The sequence below is a fragment of the Episyrphus balteatus genome, chromosome 1, assembly GCF_945859705.1.
Source record: "Episyrphus balteatus chromosome 1, idEpiBalt1.1, whole genome shotgun sequence".
Taxonomy (NCBI): Eukaryota; Metazoa; Arthropoda; class Insecta; order Diptera; family Syrphidae; genus Episyrphus; species Episyrphus balteatus.
In genome coordinates, this window is record NC_079134.1 from 13,181,923 (window position 1) to 13,199,830 (window position 17,908).

Below are 17,908 nucleotides of genomic sequence, written 5' to 3' on the forward strand. Positions count from 1 at the left end.
ACAAAAAAATTCATGTATCGGAAACACTGGTGCGCGCAATCATGATTGCTTACCTTAATTATCTTATCTTGGTAATTCAAGAATTATTAATTGAATTTCAAGCATTTTCACGGATCATGCATTTTTTTCTGTAATCTGAACTCCCCCTTAACGCCTTTACGTACAATTCGCATACAAATTTTGCAGAACCTTGTCTTAATGTCAACCGAAAGAGAGCCAAGAAACAGCCGCTGTTATGCTTATGCTTTGACGTTCAACGACGACAACGATAACACCGCCAACATTTTACTAGAGTTGTTGTAGTAGGTATACCACTTTAGAGGGATAAGTGGTTGCACTTGAAGCTTGATTTGGATGACTTTGAAATTTCTTGCCAAGCTTCTCTCTAGGCTGCGTTTTGTGACTCAACATTTGTTGATTCTTTCTTATTTGAACAGAAACTGAAAAAAACTACATTACCAGTGTGACCTCTGCTTTAAGCTTGCTGTAAGTTTTGAAGCTAGTAGCGCTTTATCGCCAGTGGGCCGCGACAACCATTTTTGTATTCCATGCGCACTGACATTACCAGTCCGATGCTATTCTGACTATTTCTGTTTTTGTTCCGACTTGGAACGCATTGCGTTTTTTTTCTCTCCTTCTCTCTCTCTGTTTGTCAGTTTTGTTAGGGGAGGCAGGGGTGGCAAACACAAAACAAGTAGAAAAAAAAAGTATAGAAAATATTCAATCGGTCATGGTAATTGGGTCTTTAAGTTGCATACTGCACTGAACACCCGGAGCAACAGCGCAGCGGGGCTTGAAGTCTTGAAACGCATATGACGACACGTCCTTAAGCTGCTGCACAATTTCATCGCGCGCATATGACTATTCTCTATACAAACTTGCAAACTATTTTTGTTTGTTGTGTTGATATCTTTGAGAATCTAAGCCAATGTCAGGCAGAATTGACTGACTCTTCGCTTTAAATGGTCACGATCAATCGAATACCAGTTGTCGCTGCCTGTCAGATCTGTGTATGATCTCGATTAACTTAATAGATGGACTGGTTACCGTGACTTTTTTTTTTTTTGAAAAACACTGGATGACGTGATATTGCCTTGAAATATTGCGAGTGTGCGTTTTTCAAGGACATCATGATTATCATCGTTTTTTTTTTTTTTGTAATTTTTTCAATGACAATCATGTTGATGGATTCCTAAAGGCTATAGATGGTGATGGCAAGTTACAGATTTACTTGAGAAAACGAAAATTACGGAGGATGTACTTACTTGTAATTTTCTTTTTTTGGTAATTGGGAGCAAGGTGAAAGTGTGTTTTTATTTATGTTTGGGATGGTTGAGGTGATGAGTAATAAATGGATGCACTTTGGTGTTTTGTCGATGTCAAGTTTGTGAGTGACAGATGGAAATTAAACAAATGCTTTGGGCTTTTATAAAACCTAACTGAGCTTAGCTTTTTCAAACGACTTTGAAAATTTTGGTTTATTAGAAATCGTGTTGGACAGGCACTTTTGGCATTTGTGTTAAAAATATGTTTGTGGATGTGGCATTGTGGCTTTATGATAAAAATGCAAAATTGAAAAAAAAAATACGCATACCTACACCATGGTGACCCATATTGATATGCATTCATTTATATAACATTTTACAAAAAAGGTATAACAGACAAAAAGGTATAACTCAAGTTTTTATGTAAAACTGTTGTTTCGTAACAGCAACTGACCCTAAACAGATAAACATAACCAAAAGTAATTCAACATACATATTAGTCGTTATATTTGAAAGTGGTATAGTTCGCATTTTACTTTCTTTAGAGCCAATTTTTCAATCTTCTAATAAACAGTCAGTTAACTGTTCGACGAATAAAGTTTTTAGGCTCATAAACAATTAGATAAAAACATTGAATTTTTCAATCAAGAATAATTTATTCTACAAAATAACAAAAAAAAATTGTCAAATTCAAAAATATTTAAAATTAAACGTCATTTTTATTCATGATTGTTTTTGTTTTCTTGTGTTCCACTGTATTTTTTTCAAAATTCTTTCAAAACAGCTTTGACAACTGACACAATATTTTTGTTGAGATTATTCCTTAGAATAATTTTTATTCGTCTCTGAAAGAAGCAGATAGTTTTATTCTAAGGAATAAGCTATATCTGCTTGTTGAAAAATTGATTTTTTCTCTGTCCTGTACTAAATGACTGTTTAACTGACTATTGAAAAATTGGCCCTTACAAAAATTATCAATTTATTTTAGCTATTTTTTGTTTATAAATATTAAAATTTAGTAAATAATAAATCCATTGGCTGTAATGCTTTGTTAAGAAAAACGATACTGTTTAGTTGGGGTTAATTTGAATTTGAATGGTTTTTTTTTTACATTAATGGATCATATTTTGATTTTCGTCATTTTGAAGTTTTACTACAATATTAGGTCATACTCGTGTTCGAAACAATGCAACAACATTTGAAAGCCAAAAATAACGTCTGGCGTTTACCACAACACGCTCGATTTGGGTGACAATTGATTAAACTATCGAATGCATTGAGACTGAATCCCCTGGGGGTAAGGCGAAGTGGAACACTAGGGCTAAGATTGTCTACGATGAGAGGTTCTCCTGCGAAACTATTGTTTAACTTTCATAAAGTTTTGGAACGAGTTCATTTTCCCATTTTATTTTCGACAACAGACTTTAGTCAAAACTTGTGATTTTTTTTGTCAAGGAGTCATAATACCACATCTTGAAGTATTCTGGAACACATTTAACATTTTAAAATTCATAATTCTTCCAGTAAATTTTAAGTTCTGGATTGTTATACTTATTAAAATTTCACTGTGTGGATTTTATTTAATAAAATTTAAACCTGATTTATTAACCTTACATAGAGACGAAATAACGCAGGGATAACCTCACATCTGGTATATTTTACTTTATTTCTTGTATATTGAACTTATTTCTGGTATATTTAACAATATTATGATTAAATAAAGTTATCCCTGGCGTAATTTTCTCAGTTTAATTGAGGTTCTTAATTTTTTTTTTTTTTTGTAAAACTATAGCTGCGTTCCTTTGGAAATATTTATCTACTTTTTAGTACTTAAAACTACTTTGAACTACTTTGCTATACTGAAAAAGTAGTTCAAAGCAGCTTTAAGTACTAAAAAGTAGATAAATATTTCCAAAGGAACGCAGCTTATGTAAATCTCAGCTAAAACTGGTTAGTCTTAGCTTGAATCAGGAATCTAAACAATAAACTGCTTAACCTCTGCTTAGACTGGCTGCATACAGCCGAACTGTTAGATCTCAGGCAATGTTGGTAATATCAGCAGAAACCGGTAAAAATTCTAAATCTGAAAATTAGCTGCAACTCGTAACTCATAGCTAAAATTCCTTAATTCGAAAATAATTTATTACAACCATTTAATTATCTCAGCTGAAGCTTAATAATATCTACCGAACTGCTGAATATTTGCTGAAACAAATTAATCCTAGCTGACTGATAAAATTTCAGTAAAAACTGTTTTCTTCCAGCAAAACTCTAAGCAAAAAAAAGTTAATCTTACCGGAAACCTGCATTCTTTCTAGGAGGATCCAATTTTATCTTCGACGTTTACCTTCTATTCGATTTTCAAAAATTTCAAACCCTTCTTCAATTAACATGCAATCAATTCACTCAAACTAATTTCTTAATTCTTGAATTGGTTAAGCCCTTGAAATACCCTCAGGTATTGAAGTCTTTTTTCCAGTGATTGCTCTCAAGTTTGAGGTTAACAAGTAAAAATTGTTAACCATCCAATCCAACCCTCTCTCATTTATTTTCAATATTAACATCATCGAAATCCAAAATAAAAGAAACAAAAAATAACAACAAGGATATATTTTCTGTTGAATAGGTAAACATCTTCTAAGCAACAAAGCACTCAACAGCTTATAACAGAACACATAGATGATTGAAGTAACTCAACTGGAAATGGTGTCGGTTTTTTTTTAAATTAACTTTTTTTTTGTGTAATCTTTTAATTTCGGTATTTTTTTCTGGTATGGAGAGTTGGTAACAATAGAAAACAAAAATTAAACATTTTTCCAAAAACCCTACTTCACGGTAAGGATTTTAAAATGTATTTCCTTCTCTTATCAAAAAGTAAAAAAATCCCAAAAAAAAAAGTAAAAGAAAAACACAAAAAAAACGTGTCTGCCTTTAGGAACCCAATACAAGTTGATGTAGCTCCCTGAAGAATGTTTTACTTGGCAAATATGTAACCCGGGTAAATACCTACACCAACACACAACAACAATCCCTCTGACATCCTTCACTCTGCCTTTTACTTCCTTCTTACTTTTTTTCTGTCGTTTTTTTTTTTTTGGTTGTTGTTGCTGTTCGATGCAAACAATAAACCATATAGCCGATGAATATAAAGGACCTAGCAAAGCAATAGAGTTCCATTTCATGTCGTGTTTTTGCTATTTTCAGCATCCAACTGAGGTCATTCTGTCATCTACTTTTACTTCCATTTCATTCCATTGGCGGGCAGGGGGTGGCAAACACACCCCCATGGGTATAAGCCTTTTGTCATGGTATATCCTTTATTAAACGGTTTTTTTTTTTTTTTTTGGTTTTGGGTAGAAATATCCTGACTCTTTTGGTTGGTTCTTTAGTGTGCTATGGCATACTGCTAATCGCTTCTTCGATGACATCATTATAATCTTGTCATCCAGCCGTGGGTAGGTAATTTTTCGGCTCCTCTTGGGATTTTGTGTATGTAAAAATTAATTCGTCATTCGAGCGTGTCAAATAAGGAACGCGTTTGCACTAAGTGCTTTTTACAAATTTAACAAAAAAAAAATCTTAAAAATTCGTTCACCAAAAAAAAAAAACAAAAGTAACGTTCGTTCCTATAAATGCACTCGGAAAGGACATGAATGCCAGGATTAAAAAAATGTGCAGTAAAAATAAAAAAGGAGGGCTGAATGAAAATTCCTTGGTGAGCAATGAGATAGATGTGTGTGCAATGGTATAAAAAGTGTAAAACAAAAAAGTCTAGAAATAAGCTTCTATTGTGTGTAGCTTCTCGTTGCTGGTTTGGTTTTTATTCACAAAAAAAAATATGTTGACGTGGTTGATCCTTGGTTGCATATTTACGGCGCGTACTAACGTTCCGTATGTAAAACCTTAAGCAAGGGAGGATTAAGTAGGATGGTGTATTCTTTTCTTCTTTTTTTTTTGTTAAATTAAGTCATTCATGCAGGAAAAAGAGAAGATATAATGTCGATATAACTAATTGAGTCTCAAGATAGCTTTTTAAGCTTAGAGCTTTTTAACACGGAACATAAAATAGAAAAAAAACAAACATTCTCTCAGAGAGTTTCATGACATTTACGACCAGAGATTTTTTTCTGTAAGATTGTGTGCGTACAAAAAAAAATAAAAAAAAAAAGAAGAAAGGGGTTGCCAATCCTTTTTTTTCATAGTAAAGTGCGGGTGGAAGCATATTCAATAAAATAGAAATTTTACCAATTTTCAAGGAGATCCACTTCGCTAAATTAAAAGTTGCAAATTTAGAAAATGCCATGCAGAAGGTAAAAATCATTATTCAGAGCTTACGTCACCAGAAGTCTTTTTTGACGATTAACCTCTAACTTTCTATGATAATTTCATGGGATCTGTGATAATTATAGAGACAGCCCCTGTTGATTTCGATTAAATTTCTGTGATACTTGCTTGAGCAACCCGTGATATTTATCGAGAAAACTCATCATATTTACCATCAGGCAACGTATGATATTAACAAGGTTAATCTTTGCCTCTTACCGGGCAAATCTTTGATACCTAAAGAATTTCTTTCAGCAAAATAAACGCTTCCCGGCTAGGAGTATGGTGTCTTATAGTTCAAAGTTCTCTTTTAATTGATATTTATTATAGTTTACCGTGATACTTGAAATTATCTTGTGATACTTACTGAGATAACCGGTGATATTTATTAGGACAACTGGTGTAACCACCCGAAAACTTGTGATACTTATCGAGCAACCCATTATATTTTCCATGATGCTTTAAAATTTAATTTACTTGCAAACTAGAAGTGAGTAAAAGAATGTCTTTCATGAAACTCACCAAAATCCTATGATACCACTGGTCTGCAAAATTTAACTTCTTTTTTCTCCTTCAAATAATTTTTTGATATTATGAAAGATTAGACTTTCCTGAATCTAAATCTGGTTTCAGAAAAATTCTATCAGGTACCATTTTTGTAAAAATGGTTTTTGAAAAATGTGGGTAGTTTCTAAAAAATCAATATTTTAGATTTATTTGAACTCGTGCAAAACTAAAACTATTTGTAGCATTGAGCTCAAATTTGGAGGACTTATTCCTCGTAATATGGCCTATCGATTGACACCATATATGTCCTTTTACATTAATGTTTACTCATATTTTAAAATACTGATTTATAAAAAAAAGCAGAAATATCGAAATCCTTTACTTTTTAGTAAATCCAACAAGAACAAAAACACCTTAATTATAGAAAATGTAAAATATTAACGCCCAATATATTTAAAAAGTCAAATATGTAAAGAAAACCATAATAAAATACATTAAACAAAATTTTTACGTGTTTTTTAATTTTATATACTATTTATCTATTTAGAAATATCTTATTTGTAATAAAACATTCGATAAACTGCCTTGTAAAGCTTCAGATTTGTTTCTCCTAGAAACCAAAGTATACTTTTCTTATAGTTTTTGATGTGCTGAGTTAGAATCCGAAGTCAACAAAATTCTATCACGTGAGGATTTTAAGATATTGGCATTAAAGTATCACAAAATCAAGTTTTTTCTTAGAAAATCTCAATAAAAAACTACTATATCTCACAAACCAGAGCTGACCGAAATTTTTTGAGTTCGGATTCAAAATCAGCACACTAAAGTCCATTAGAAAAGTATATTTTTGTTCTAAGGAGAAAGATATATTAATTTTTAGAGATCAGTTTTTTTTTATGATAAGATATGCCAAACCTACTAAACTTACTTAAATTAAGATTTTCGGTGAACATCTACTTTCAAGTTCTATCTGTTTGCTTTGCAATTGTGGACTTAACGACCTGTTCTCTGTCAGATATCCTTAAATTTAAACTGATATTATTCTTATAAAATTTTCTTTCATATCAACAACCAATTACTAAATAACTTAATAAAGTTAACCACACTGAAATGTATTAATGTACATATATATCATCGCTATAGAAGAAAATACCTCTAATTTATTTTAGCTATTTGCCACTATTAAACGTTCCAGAAATATTTCTTAAAATAAACAAAGATAATGTGTTTGAAAGTAAAAATTATAAGGTCTAACATTTTTAAGCTTCTATTAAGATTCCATACAGTTTGTTTCGGCCAATATTTTTTTTTTTTTGTTGCTTATAATCTACAACGAGTTTAAGATTTAGGGTTTTATAAGACTCTTTAACGAGATCCTAGTTAAACGGACCAAATTCAACCTATTCTTTTTCGATAACTCTGAGTATAGAAAAATTTCCACAGTCAAGGGAAACAAACTCTATATCCAATTGCGCAATACCTTTTTGGGATTTTGTCTTGCAGATGTTTGTTTTGTTTCTAAAATGCTTATATATTTTGCAATCCATTAATATAACTTCAATAAAAATACCAACGAAATTACTTGTCAAAACTTAGAGTATAAACTTCTTTTTCACTATTTATAAACTTTGCTGTGTACTACCTATTACCCTATAAAACCTATTTTGTACGTCTTCAGAAACATTCACAAAATTCAAAATTTCGTTAAAATAATTAAGTGACTTCATTTATTTTCTTTTTTATACACATACTTTATGCAATTCTTTTCTATAACTCTAATAAGGTCTTCATTCAAATCTTATGGAAACAACAAAGTAAGAAGAAAAGTAGGCCTAAAAACTCCTTGTGTTTTATTTGTGAATATTAGATTCGAACATCATAAATGGTTTTGTTTTTCAGTCATTTTTTCTTATTTCAAAAACTCAAGATGGCAACCCTATAAACGCGCAAAATACATTCTTAAAAAAGTGCAAGAAGTCCTTCTGACAAATCAGAGAACACCAAATCGACACCATGCCAGACCACCCAACACACAAAAATAAACACACACACAAACACACCATAAAGAGAGAACACCCTAGCAGGGAAGGAATATACAAAAAAAAATATATAACCTTCTTCTCCGAGACAACGTGGTTGTTTCTGCTTGGAGATGGCAGAGCAATGGTCTACCATAACCAAACCATACCATACCATACTACCACTTAGACTATTCTGCTTCGTATGATTTACAATAGCTTGCGCTGCTGCTACTCATCCTACTCCATTATAGCTTTGGGTTAATGGAGAGAATCTCTGCACGGATGGATGGATTTTTCCATCCATCCAACCAAACTAAACAGCACCACCAGAACCAGCAAGCAGTACAAGCAGCAAGCAGCAGCCGAAGCACCACCAATCGAAGCAGTGTTTCTGGGGACTCTTATGTGTTTGCCGTGTTGTACCCTCACACAGTTCTTTCACTGGCATCGTTTAGTTAAGTGTAACTGGAGCTTTATTTTATTATTCCCCGCGTTGACTTCTTTTCACACTTTTTTTTTGTTTCTTTCGCAAAAAAAAAAGAAAAAAAAAACTGTCAGTGTACTATAGTATAGAATAACGGTAGCTATTTAGTTGCTGTCATTTTACTTTTTACTCATCCGGTAATGGTGGTGTTTTCCCGTCACTCTACCTCTACTCTTGAGTTTATACCATTCCAGCGACATAGCAATGACGACGATTTAATTGTTGTATTTCCTCGGTAAGTCCTTCATTTGGAGAGAGAAAAGATACCCAGCTATGAAGGACGTCGTCATCCTTCTCGACGTTGTCGTTGTCGTGTCGTGGTTTGAAGGATGTGTCTACCTTTAGCACATTGCAAGAGTATAGTAAAATCATTTTAGTTCAGATGATGCAAAAGCAACTACAACAACAAGAATAATTAAAATAACTGGATATCATTCAACTCGAAACTGCAAAACATTAATATCAACGAGATTCCGTTGAAAGTAAAACATCTGTGTGTTGTTTCTATTTATTTATGTATTTCTTCCTTCTTCTTCCCTTTGGAATATTTGTTTAACTGCTTTTTTTTTGTACATTTTGTGATCCTTGTGTTATGATTTTTTCTTCTATCTAATTAGTGCAATTGTGGAAGGCAAATAATAACACAAACACATTTAGTCACTTGAGGGTGCGAGCGACGATTGAGTTTGAATTTAACAGGAAAAAGTGTTAAAAATGATCGCTTGAAGGGGTTTATTCCTATGCTTTTGTCCTTCTAATTCCATTTCTTTGAGAAGCAACAATTCAATAGTAGGTGTTTTTTTTTCCTGTCCTCAAACCAGGTTTTTGTTTGATGGAATTAAATTCCTCTCGCTCACTCTCATCCAACTATAATGAGACTTATGAGTCCCATAGTGATGTGTGTGTTTGAAATTTATGTTAGCTTCCAGTCTAAAGGAGTCCTTTGGGAGAACTATGAAGAACCCGGCAAAGGCATACAAACAACAACCATCATCATCATCAACTACCGTTGCCGTCGACACTCTCATATCCATATGAGCATCGAGAAAAATAGAAAAAGGGTTTATCCTGTAAAAGGATAAAAAAATATATATATAATAAGACCAAATTCAAAACAGCAGAGGCAATCAGCTAAAATGCTCTCGGTTTCTGTGGCGTATACGTAATTTTTTTCTCTATTTTTTTTTTTTTTTTTTTTTTGTGGTAAATTCAAAATGTTTATTTGTGTGCGTGTGTAACCTTGATGTAAACAACTATATCGTGTGTTTTATATTTATTTTGGTGTTTTTTTTTTTCTATATATCCTTTTTATGAAAATATACAATTCTTGTGTCCTTAAAATGTGTTCATTGGGTGGATAGTTCAAATTTTTTTCTCTGCATGTCTGTGTTTTGTTGTATTTATGTGCACATGTTTGTGCAGACGACATTATTATATTCCATCCATTCAGGCGGGTAATGAACTTTGTTGAGCTATAAAATTCAGCCAAAAAAAAGTGCGTTTATTGTATATACTTACTACTTTTTTTTGTTGTGTTTGATGCGCGGTTAACGAATAAAATTGGTTGTTGATAAATATAATGTAATAAAATTGAATACACTTTTAACCATACACATACACATTTTGATTTTAAGGTTTTTTTTTTTTTCTGGACAGATTGTTAAGAGTTTGATGTGTCGTTGAAATTGAAATGATGACAAAAATTATATAGGAAATAATATTATTATGGTATTTGATGAGACCACATTTATGAATCATTACTAATTTTTATTACAAAGTAAATATTATTATTAGATTGATTTTTGGATATAAAGAATGGTCAGATTTTACTAGACAGAAAAAATACATTTCGAGTTGAATGAAAATATTTCATATTTTTTTCACAAAATTTCTCATCACGTATGGCAAACGATATCGTTTTTGATATCGATAACGATAGCTATGCTTCATATATAAGAATAAATAAACGTTTATCGTTTGAACAACATCGCGTAGAATATTAAGTTTTGCTACACGTAAGAAAAAAAGCTTTCGTCTAGTCGATATCGTATGGAAGATAGGTTTTTGAATTTTCTTTGCATTTTTACTCTATCAGTTTTAACAACAAAGTATAAAATATAGACAATAAACTCGTTCATGGTTTGTAGAACCAATTTTTTTCATTTGAGTAAATTTTTGTTTTCCTTGAAAATGATTTCAAATTCTAATTTACTTACAAACGAAACAGTTCAAATCCAACCCATTTTGTTGAGATCGAAATTCATTTCGAATAAATTCCTTGCAAGCTTTCTGATTTAAGAACTCTAATATATTTTAGCAGTTTTCACTTTATTAGCAATTCTGAGACTCAAGTAGAGGAAAGTAATAATTATTTGAAAATATTAGAAGAGATGGACAATTTTGAACAACTACATCAACTAGTCTCAGTTCGAAATCTTATAAATAGTTGTTCACAAATTTGTATCACTAGATGTGTAGTAATATACATATCGTCGCGACGGCTTAGAGTGTAAACCTGCTAACTCCATTAAAGTAAATTTTACAGGAAAGAGAAAAAACTTCTCAAAATGGTTTTTATTAGAGATGCCGCGAACATTCGGCCACTATTAGGTATTCGGCCTATTCGGCCTATTTTTCAGGTATTCGGTATTCGGCCGAATAGTTTAACTATTCGGCCGAATACCGAATACCAAATGGAGAAGAAAAAAGACATAAATTATTATACCAAAATGTGTGTTTTATTAAAAAATTGTAATTTTAGTACTTATAATCTACTAAGGCAGTTGTGGTGAATAAAAACTATTTGTTCCGCATTTGTTGGTAGTAAATGATTACGTTTATCTTCGTAGACTATTCCTCCTTCGGAAAATAGTCTTTTACTGTAAACACTTGTCCCAGGAGACGAAAGGTAGACTTTAGCAAATGTTGTCAAAATTGACAGCTGCCCATTGAAATTGTTATTGTAAACAAATTTGTCTTGGAAATTGTTGTTGCTTTTGACTTTGCCAAATTAAACGTCAAAAACTTATTACTCCATTTTGTAAAATGGCGACTCTAATGATCATACCTTGGGTTCTTATACCATATTATGGGTCCGACGTTCGATCTTGGCGAACAGTCTTCATATATAATTCGATTTCAGATGTCTACTTTTGCAGTAATAGGTAGTGTGTTCAGACATTTATCTTAAAAGTAGTTCAGTTATTCATCGTTGCAATACGATGTTGTTGGGAATTTTTAGGGCTACATATTTTCTTATACAAAGTATACCTACAATTTTTGATATTACCAACGTTTTTTTCTGAGTGTCCTTGGCCGAATATTCGGTATTCGGCCGAGGAGCGTGACCGAATATTCGGTATTCGCCCAAACCAATGTTCGCGGCATCTCTAGTTTTTATCAATTTATAAGAAAAATCCAAAATGCCATGTTGTGTGTTGAGTAGTGATCTTCATTTCTATACGAAAGCAGATTCAAAAAAAAAGTAGTAGTTTCGTATCTTTTTAGTATTTTTGTGAGTTAGCAGGTTTTCTTCTGTTAGTAATGCAAAAAATATTGGATTTAGCAGGTTTTCCTACAAAAATTAAAACAATGTTATGAATTGTTTACCAATAGATTTTTTTATTTTCTTGTAAAACCAGGGTAATTCAGGAGGAATGTGCCAAGAAAATATTCATAGAGGAGTGGGGGGGGTTGGTATTTCCCAGCCCTATAGACAGGACGGCCAATTTTCTAAAAAATTGACTTAATTTAGAAAAATAAATATTACAAATCAGCTGTTACACCTACTAAAAGTGGTGTACCTTTTTGCTATCCAAAAACCTCGTCTATTTTCTTGTTTAAAGCTGTTTTATGTAATAGTTTTTGAAAAATGAATTTTCAAAGTCAAAATTTGGAAAAAAAATTTTTTACAAAATTAATGCAAAACGTTAATTCCCTTCGAGGAAAGAACAAAATATTTCCGGGTGGAAAATTGTCTATGTAAAACCCAAAATAGGGCTAATTGACACCAAGAAGAGTATAAAATAATAATGTGTAGTTCATTTTAACGCGTATCAGTGTCAAATACAGAATGGAACTGGGTACATAATGCGGTTCTTATTCAAACGGACTTTTTTGCATTAGGTTTTTTTCATTATCTCACTCAGCCTCATGTTAACTTCAGGTGATTTGAATGCCAAACATGTAATCAAGAATGCAGTTGTTCTTACATATTATGAGAATAGGTACTCTTATTTCTTATTTATTAATAAGATAACTGTTGATTTAAGAAGTTTTGATGGAGTTAGCAGGAATTCTTTGGGAATAATGGAGTTAGCTGTTTTACTCATCACGCAATTTGGCTGACTTATAAGTGGAGTTGAACGAAAATTTTGAGATCAGACGATGCGCCTTCCCTAGACCTTTCAAACTGCATATCTAACTCAATTTTGCCCAAAAGTGGAGTTAGCAGGTTTACACTCTAAGCCGACGATATCATCTATAATTAAACTATCGACTATTTACTCTTAGTTAATTCCTTCTCTTTGTCACATATCCTCTGCGCTCTAAGAAGCCCGTTTTGGTTCGGAATTTTGAATGGCTACATCTGCACGCACACGAAGTTGTAGATGAATCACCTTCACACGAAGTTAATTGTGATATCGTAAATAAAAGTATGACTCACACTCCCATACAAGATAGTATAATGGACTATCACACTGAGGATTCTGGATTAAAATCCAGCCTATACCTACACCTTGAATTTTTTTTACCTTGGACGTTTTTTGAACTTGGCCAGAAAATTGTTTCTTGCAAACTATTTACACACAAATAGAAATGCTTCGTATTTCTAAGTGTAACAGGTCATTAGGAATGGTTTAAACAACAATTTTGCTTAACAAAAAAGCGATTGGAGCTTTGGTTAGGTAGTTATGCAGGAACTTTTAATAAAAAATGTTGTAAAATGTAAAAACAAAAAATCCAAAACAGGAACCGAAGAAATGAAATGCAGGAACGCTGATTTTTTTCAGTTCTTAAATAAGATTGTTAGAAAAGCTAAAATCCTGATTTTCAGGGCGCTACCCCGCGTTTTGATCATTATTTTTGAAACTATTAGATAAAACGATAAAAATGTTAGACCAAAGTTGTAAGAAACATAAGTTAAAAGTACCTTCTGTATAATCATCGATTCTCTTTTTTTTATGGTTATACTTAAATTAAGTTGTTTAATACAATTTGAAGTTCTAAAAAAAAAAATTAAACAAAACCGCCATCTAGAAAAATATACCTTTTAACAGTAAAAATTTTAAACAAAACTTCTACATAACTTAAGAATAAAATGTAGATTTTTGAAATTAAATAATTATCTTTGCCAAAAAATTTAAGTGGGATGTAATGTGACGCCAAAAGTTCTTCAAAAACCACGTTTTTGACCTGTTTATATTTAAATATAACATCATTTTTCTTGGTTACATATCTTGTAATGTCGTGAATATATTTTTATCATTGATTCCTGCCTATCCGCCATATTTTCTTTCGAAAGATTATTCCTTTGGAGAAAGAAAAATCTCTGCATTCTTGCCGTTTTGGGTTGACTTAACCTCAAAAATTCGTTTCTAATATTTTATTTAAGTCAGCGATTACTATTTTTAAGGCTAATGCTGCAGTTTTCTATAACCTACAGATTTTGGAACAATGTAGAAATTTCATCTAAAATTTAAGAGCTGTTACTTTCCAAAAAAAAACTCTCCTTCCATAATTTCTGATATTTTCCCAGAAATTTAAAATAATTTTATCACAACATCGAGTTTGTTTTTACTTTGTTTGTCCAATTTCTTGACAAAAATTCTTAATATTATCAAAGGTTCTCTGTGAAATAACTAAAAAAGTCTTTGAAATCTTTTCTAAGAAAATTTATATTCCAATCAAAGCCGAAAGAAGGTTCCGTAAATTTCTATTTTATTTCTTTGAATTGAAATCAATTCCTTTTATTAATTTCTTCTATTTTTTTCTTTTCCAGATAACTGAACTATCCCAAGTCTTCCTTTGAAACAAGAACAAAAACAAAAAAAATTAAAAATAAAATCCAAGACTGTCCTCAACGACCATGGATGTCCCATCGATGGTCCAGCGTTCAGGTGATACATTAATAGTCCGCAGTGTTGTTAGCGGCAATCAAATATATCTGGACCAAGAAACTGGCAATGTGGTAAATAATCCACCGCCAGCGTCGTTATTTGCTGCTGCAGCAAATCAACGACAACAACAACAAAATCAGCAACAACAACAGCTACAACAACAACAACAACAACTACCACCACAACAACAACAACACAACATTCAGGAAAACGATGTTCAAAATAACGCTGAACACCTTAAAGACGAAGGTCTACCGCAATGTAAAATCAAACGGAACTATTCCTGCAGTTATTGCACCTATTTCACCCAAAATCCCCGATATCACCTCACACATTTGCGCGATGTCCATGGCGAGAAAATTGTCATTAACAAATGCAAGCTGTGCTTGTACGCTTCGCGACACTATCAAAAGCTCGTCAGACACATGAAAATGGTTCATGGTTCGACCGAAGGTATTGCCGGCAATCATGGTCAATCGAGAAAGAGAAATGTCAATCGGGATGCTGCCGGCAAGCGGAAGAGCGATGAAGTTGCGAGAGCCAGAGCTGACAGAATAACCCAGCGAATGCTGGAATATGAAATAAAATGCGCTGTCAAACAGAATATGGTGATTGCCGAGGAAGAGCGCAAACGCAAAGTTGAACAAGAGATGCAAAATCTCTCCACCCAACAACCGGATCCCCAACAGATCTTTCAATTTTCAATGCCAATTCCCAAAACAGAATCCCCTACGGCTGACGAAGTGCCTGTGCACCGCCTTCTAAAGTGCAGTCTCTGTGATTTCACAACTCTCTACCGAGCACAGTTGGTCGATCACGAGCAGGAAGAGCATTGCCGGACAAAGTTCTTCCGCTGTGACAAATGCACTTATGTCACGCATATCAAAGCACGATTCAGCAAACACGTGAAATACCACTCCATGCCGATGATCAAGTGCGTAACGTGTGACTTCCGAACGCCATACAAATGGAACCTGGATCGCCACATGAAAAACCACGGCGGGGCTGGACCGTTCAAATGTGCGGCTTGTGATTTCACAGCCGATATCAAACAAAGTTTAACCGTTCACGAGATGAACCACCACGTGCCGCCAGTCGGTCATGCCGCCGGCATGAGCTTAGCTCGCCGCCGGAACAAAGTCGGTGGAACAGACATCTCCGACGATTATCTCAGTGATCCCGGTGATCCTGACGATCAATTCAACAATAACAACAACAACATCGATGACTTCGATGAAAGCTACGCCAAAAAGTGCAAATACGAAATGCCCGACGATGATGACGACGACGAAGAACAACCAACCGATTTATCACAAAAAGGTGGCGGTTCCGATGCCGGCAGTCAACATAATCAAAAAAAATTAGTCCGACCAGTGCCAAATCTTATACCAATTCAATCGGCCAATAATGCACTTAATCTCTCCAAAGACTTGGCTTCTTCGAGAAATTCCCTAAAAGACATTGCTGCATTGTATTTTGCTGAAAATCAAATTCCCGAAATTATAATGCAAATGGATAAAGCCGATGCGGCACAATTATCCCCATCGTCGAATCATTCGACAGCTAGTAAAAGAAAAGCAACTAGTTCGTCATTTTTTGACGAGCTGAAAAAATCCTTCGAAGATGAATCCGCCCGTAATGAGAATCTCTCGTGCAATTGTGGCCACATCTCAAAGTGCCTCTCCGAATCCATCATTCATAAGAAATCGTGCAGTTTCTCGGATGAGGATAAACATTCCACTAGCATATCACCGATTAATCTAACAGTGAATTGTAATGGTTCGTTGCGATGTCAACATTGTCGCCATCGATGCAAATCGAGTGCGGATCTATTGAATCATTTGAAGAATTGCTCAGATGCTGGTCGTTGTCAAAATGACTCCTTCGATTCGATGTCAACATCGGGCGGGAGTAGTGGCGGCGGTGGTCGACATCAGGAGCACGATGACGATGGTGCTGGTTCGGAGGATATGAGCAAGCATCCGATGGAAAATCGTGTGTTTGTTTGGAATAAGATGCCAGAAATGGGTGGAAATGGTGGGGGTGGCAATGGTGGTGGTGGAGCAGATGGTGCTAATGGAAGTGGCAGCAGCAAAAGCGATGTCAATGATAATTTAGATGTTAAGAATGTGATGTTGATGGGTGGTGGTGGTAGCGTCGGCGGTGGTGGTGGTGGAATTAGTGGCGGTGGTGGAGGTAGTGGTTCTGGTGGAAGCACTAGTGGCGGCAAAAACGAGGACAACAGCTATTATGGCGTTGAAACGGCGCCAGGTTATGGTGAGGTGAGTGATTTTGTTTGGAGAAAAACCGTGTTTCTATTTTTTTTTTATGGTTTTTTGATTTATGATGCTTTTGGGAGAGAAAGTCATGTTTATTATGAAGAAAGAGTTCATTTTTATCGTCTTTGTCTAAAAGGAGCAATATATTTTCTTTTCATGTTTTATTTATTGAATAGAGAGGTGGTTGTTTTGCATTAAATTGACAGGTGGAACAGTTTTTGACAGGTGACAAGATTATGCAAAATATCAATTTTGAGCTTGTGTAAAATGTCTCCGTGAAAAAAAACTATCAAAAATGTTTTCGAAAATGATGCTGAATATTTGTTTTCCAGATGAGTTGTGACATTTCTAACATCTGTCAAAATTTTAACAAGTTTCTAGAACGGGCACTTGTTAGTGTTTATATAATAGAACTTAAGTTATAGCAAGAGTCACAATATAAATTGATCCTAGCCGTTGATTTAGTCATCTTTATGACTCCGTTTAGGTTTATGTATAACAGTATAACAGAAATATTTGAGTAGGTACTGTGAATGCGTTCTGAAAAGAAAAAAGAACAAATATTAGAGTATTATAACTGTTATACTGTTATTTAAAACAAAGTTTTTACAAGAAAAGTTCAAGAATTGTTATATTTATCCAATAATTGGAGTCAATATTTTTATGAATGGTAGATCGGTGGTGTCAAAAGCTGATTTATTATCTAGTTTACATACAAGTATAACAGTTTTTTCACATTATATTCAATGTACAAGCACCCTCACAAAGCAATTCTGCAAGTTTTCATGTATAAAAAATATAACTGTTATACAAAGAAGGCCTTACTTAATATAGAAAAAGAAATATATCTTATTGGAGTCAATATTTTTATGAATGTGAGTGGTGCCAACCGATGATTTATTTCACATGA

The 17,908-nt window shown here is 33.5% G+C and overlaps 1 protein-coding gene across 7 annotated transcripts in view; it reads left to right on the forward strand.

The window, feature by feature from the left end:
- Positions 1-17,908, forward strand: part of LOC129907406 (uncharacterized) — an 86,001-nt gene that overhangs the window by 61,651 nt on the left and 6,442 nt on the right. For 6 of the 7 annotated variants that reach the window (XM_055983588.1, XM_055983593.1, XM_055983594.1 and 3 more), the window contains one exon: positions 14,602-17,001. In XM_055983588.1, coding sequence (XP_055839563.1) covers positions 14,689-17,001 — 2,313 coding nt within the window. In that variant the 5' untranslated portion in view covers positions 14,602-14,688. Of the gene's footprint in view, positions 1-14,390; positions 14,523-14,601; positions 17,002-17,908 lie in introns of those variants that run through there. The other variant, XM_055983591.1, reaches the window with a different exon arrangement.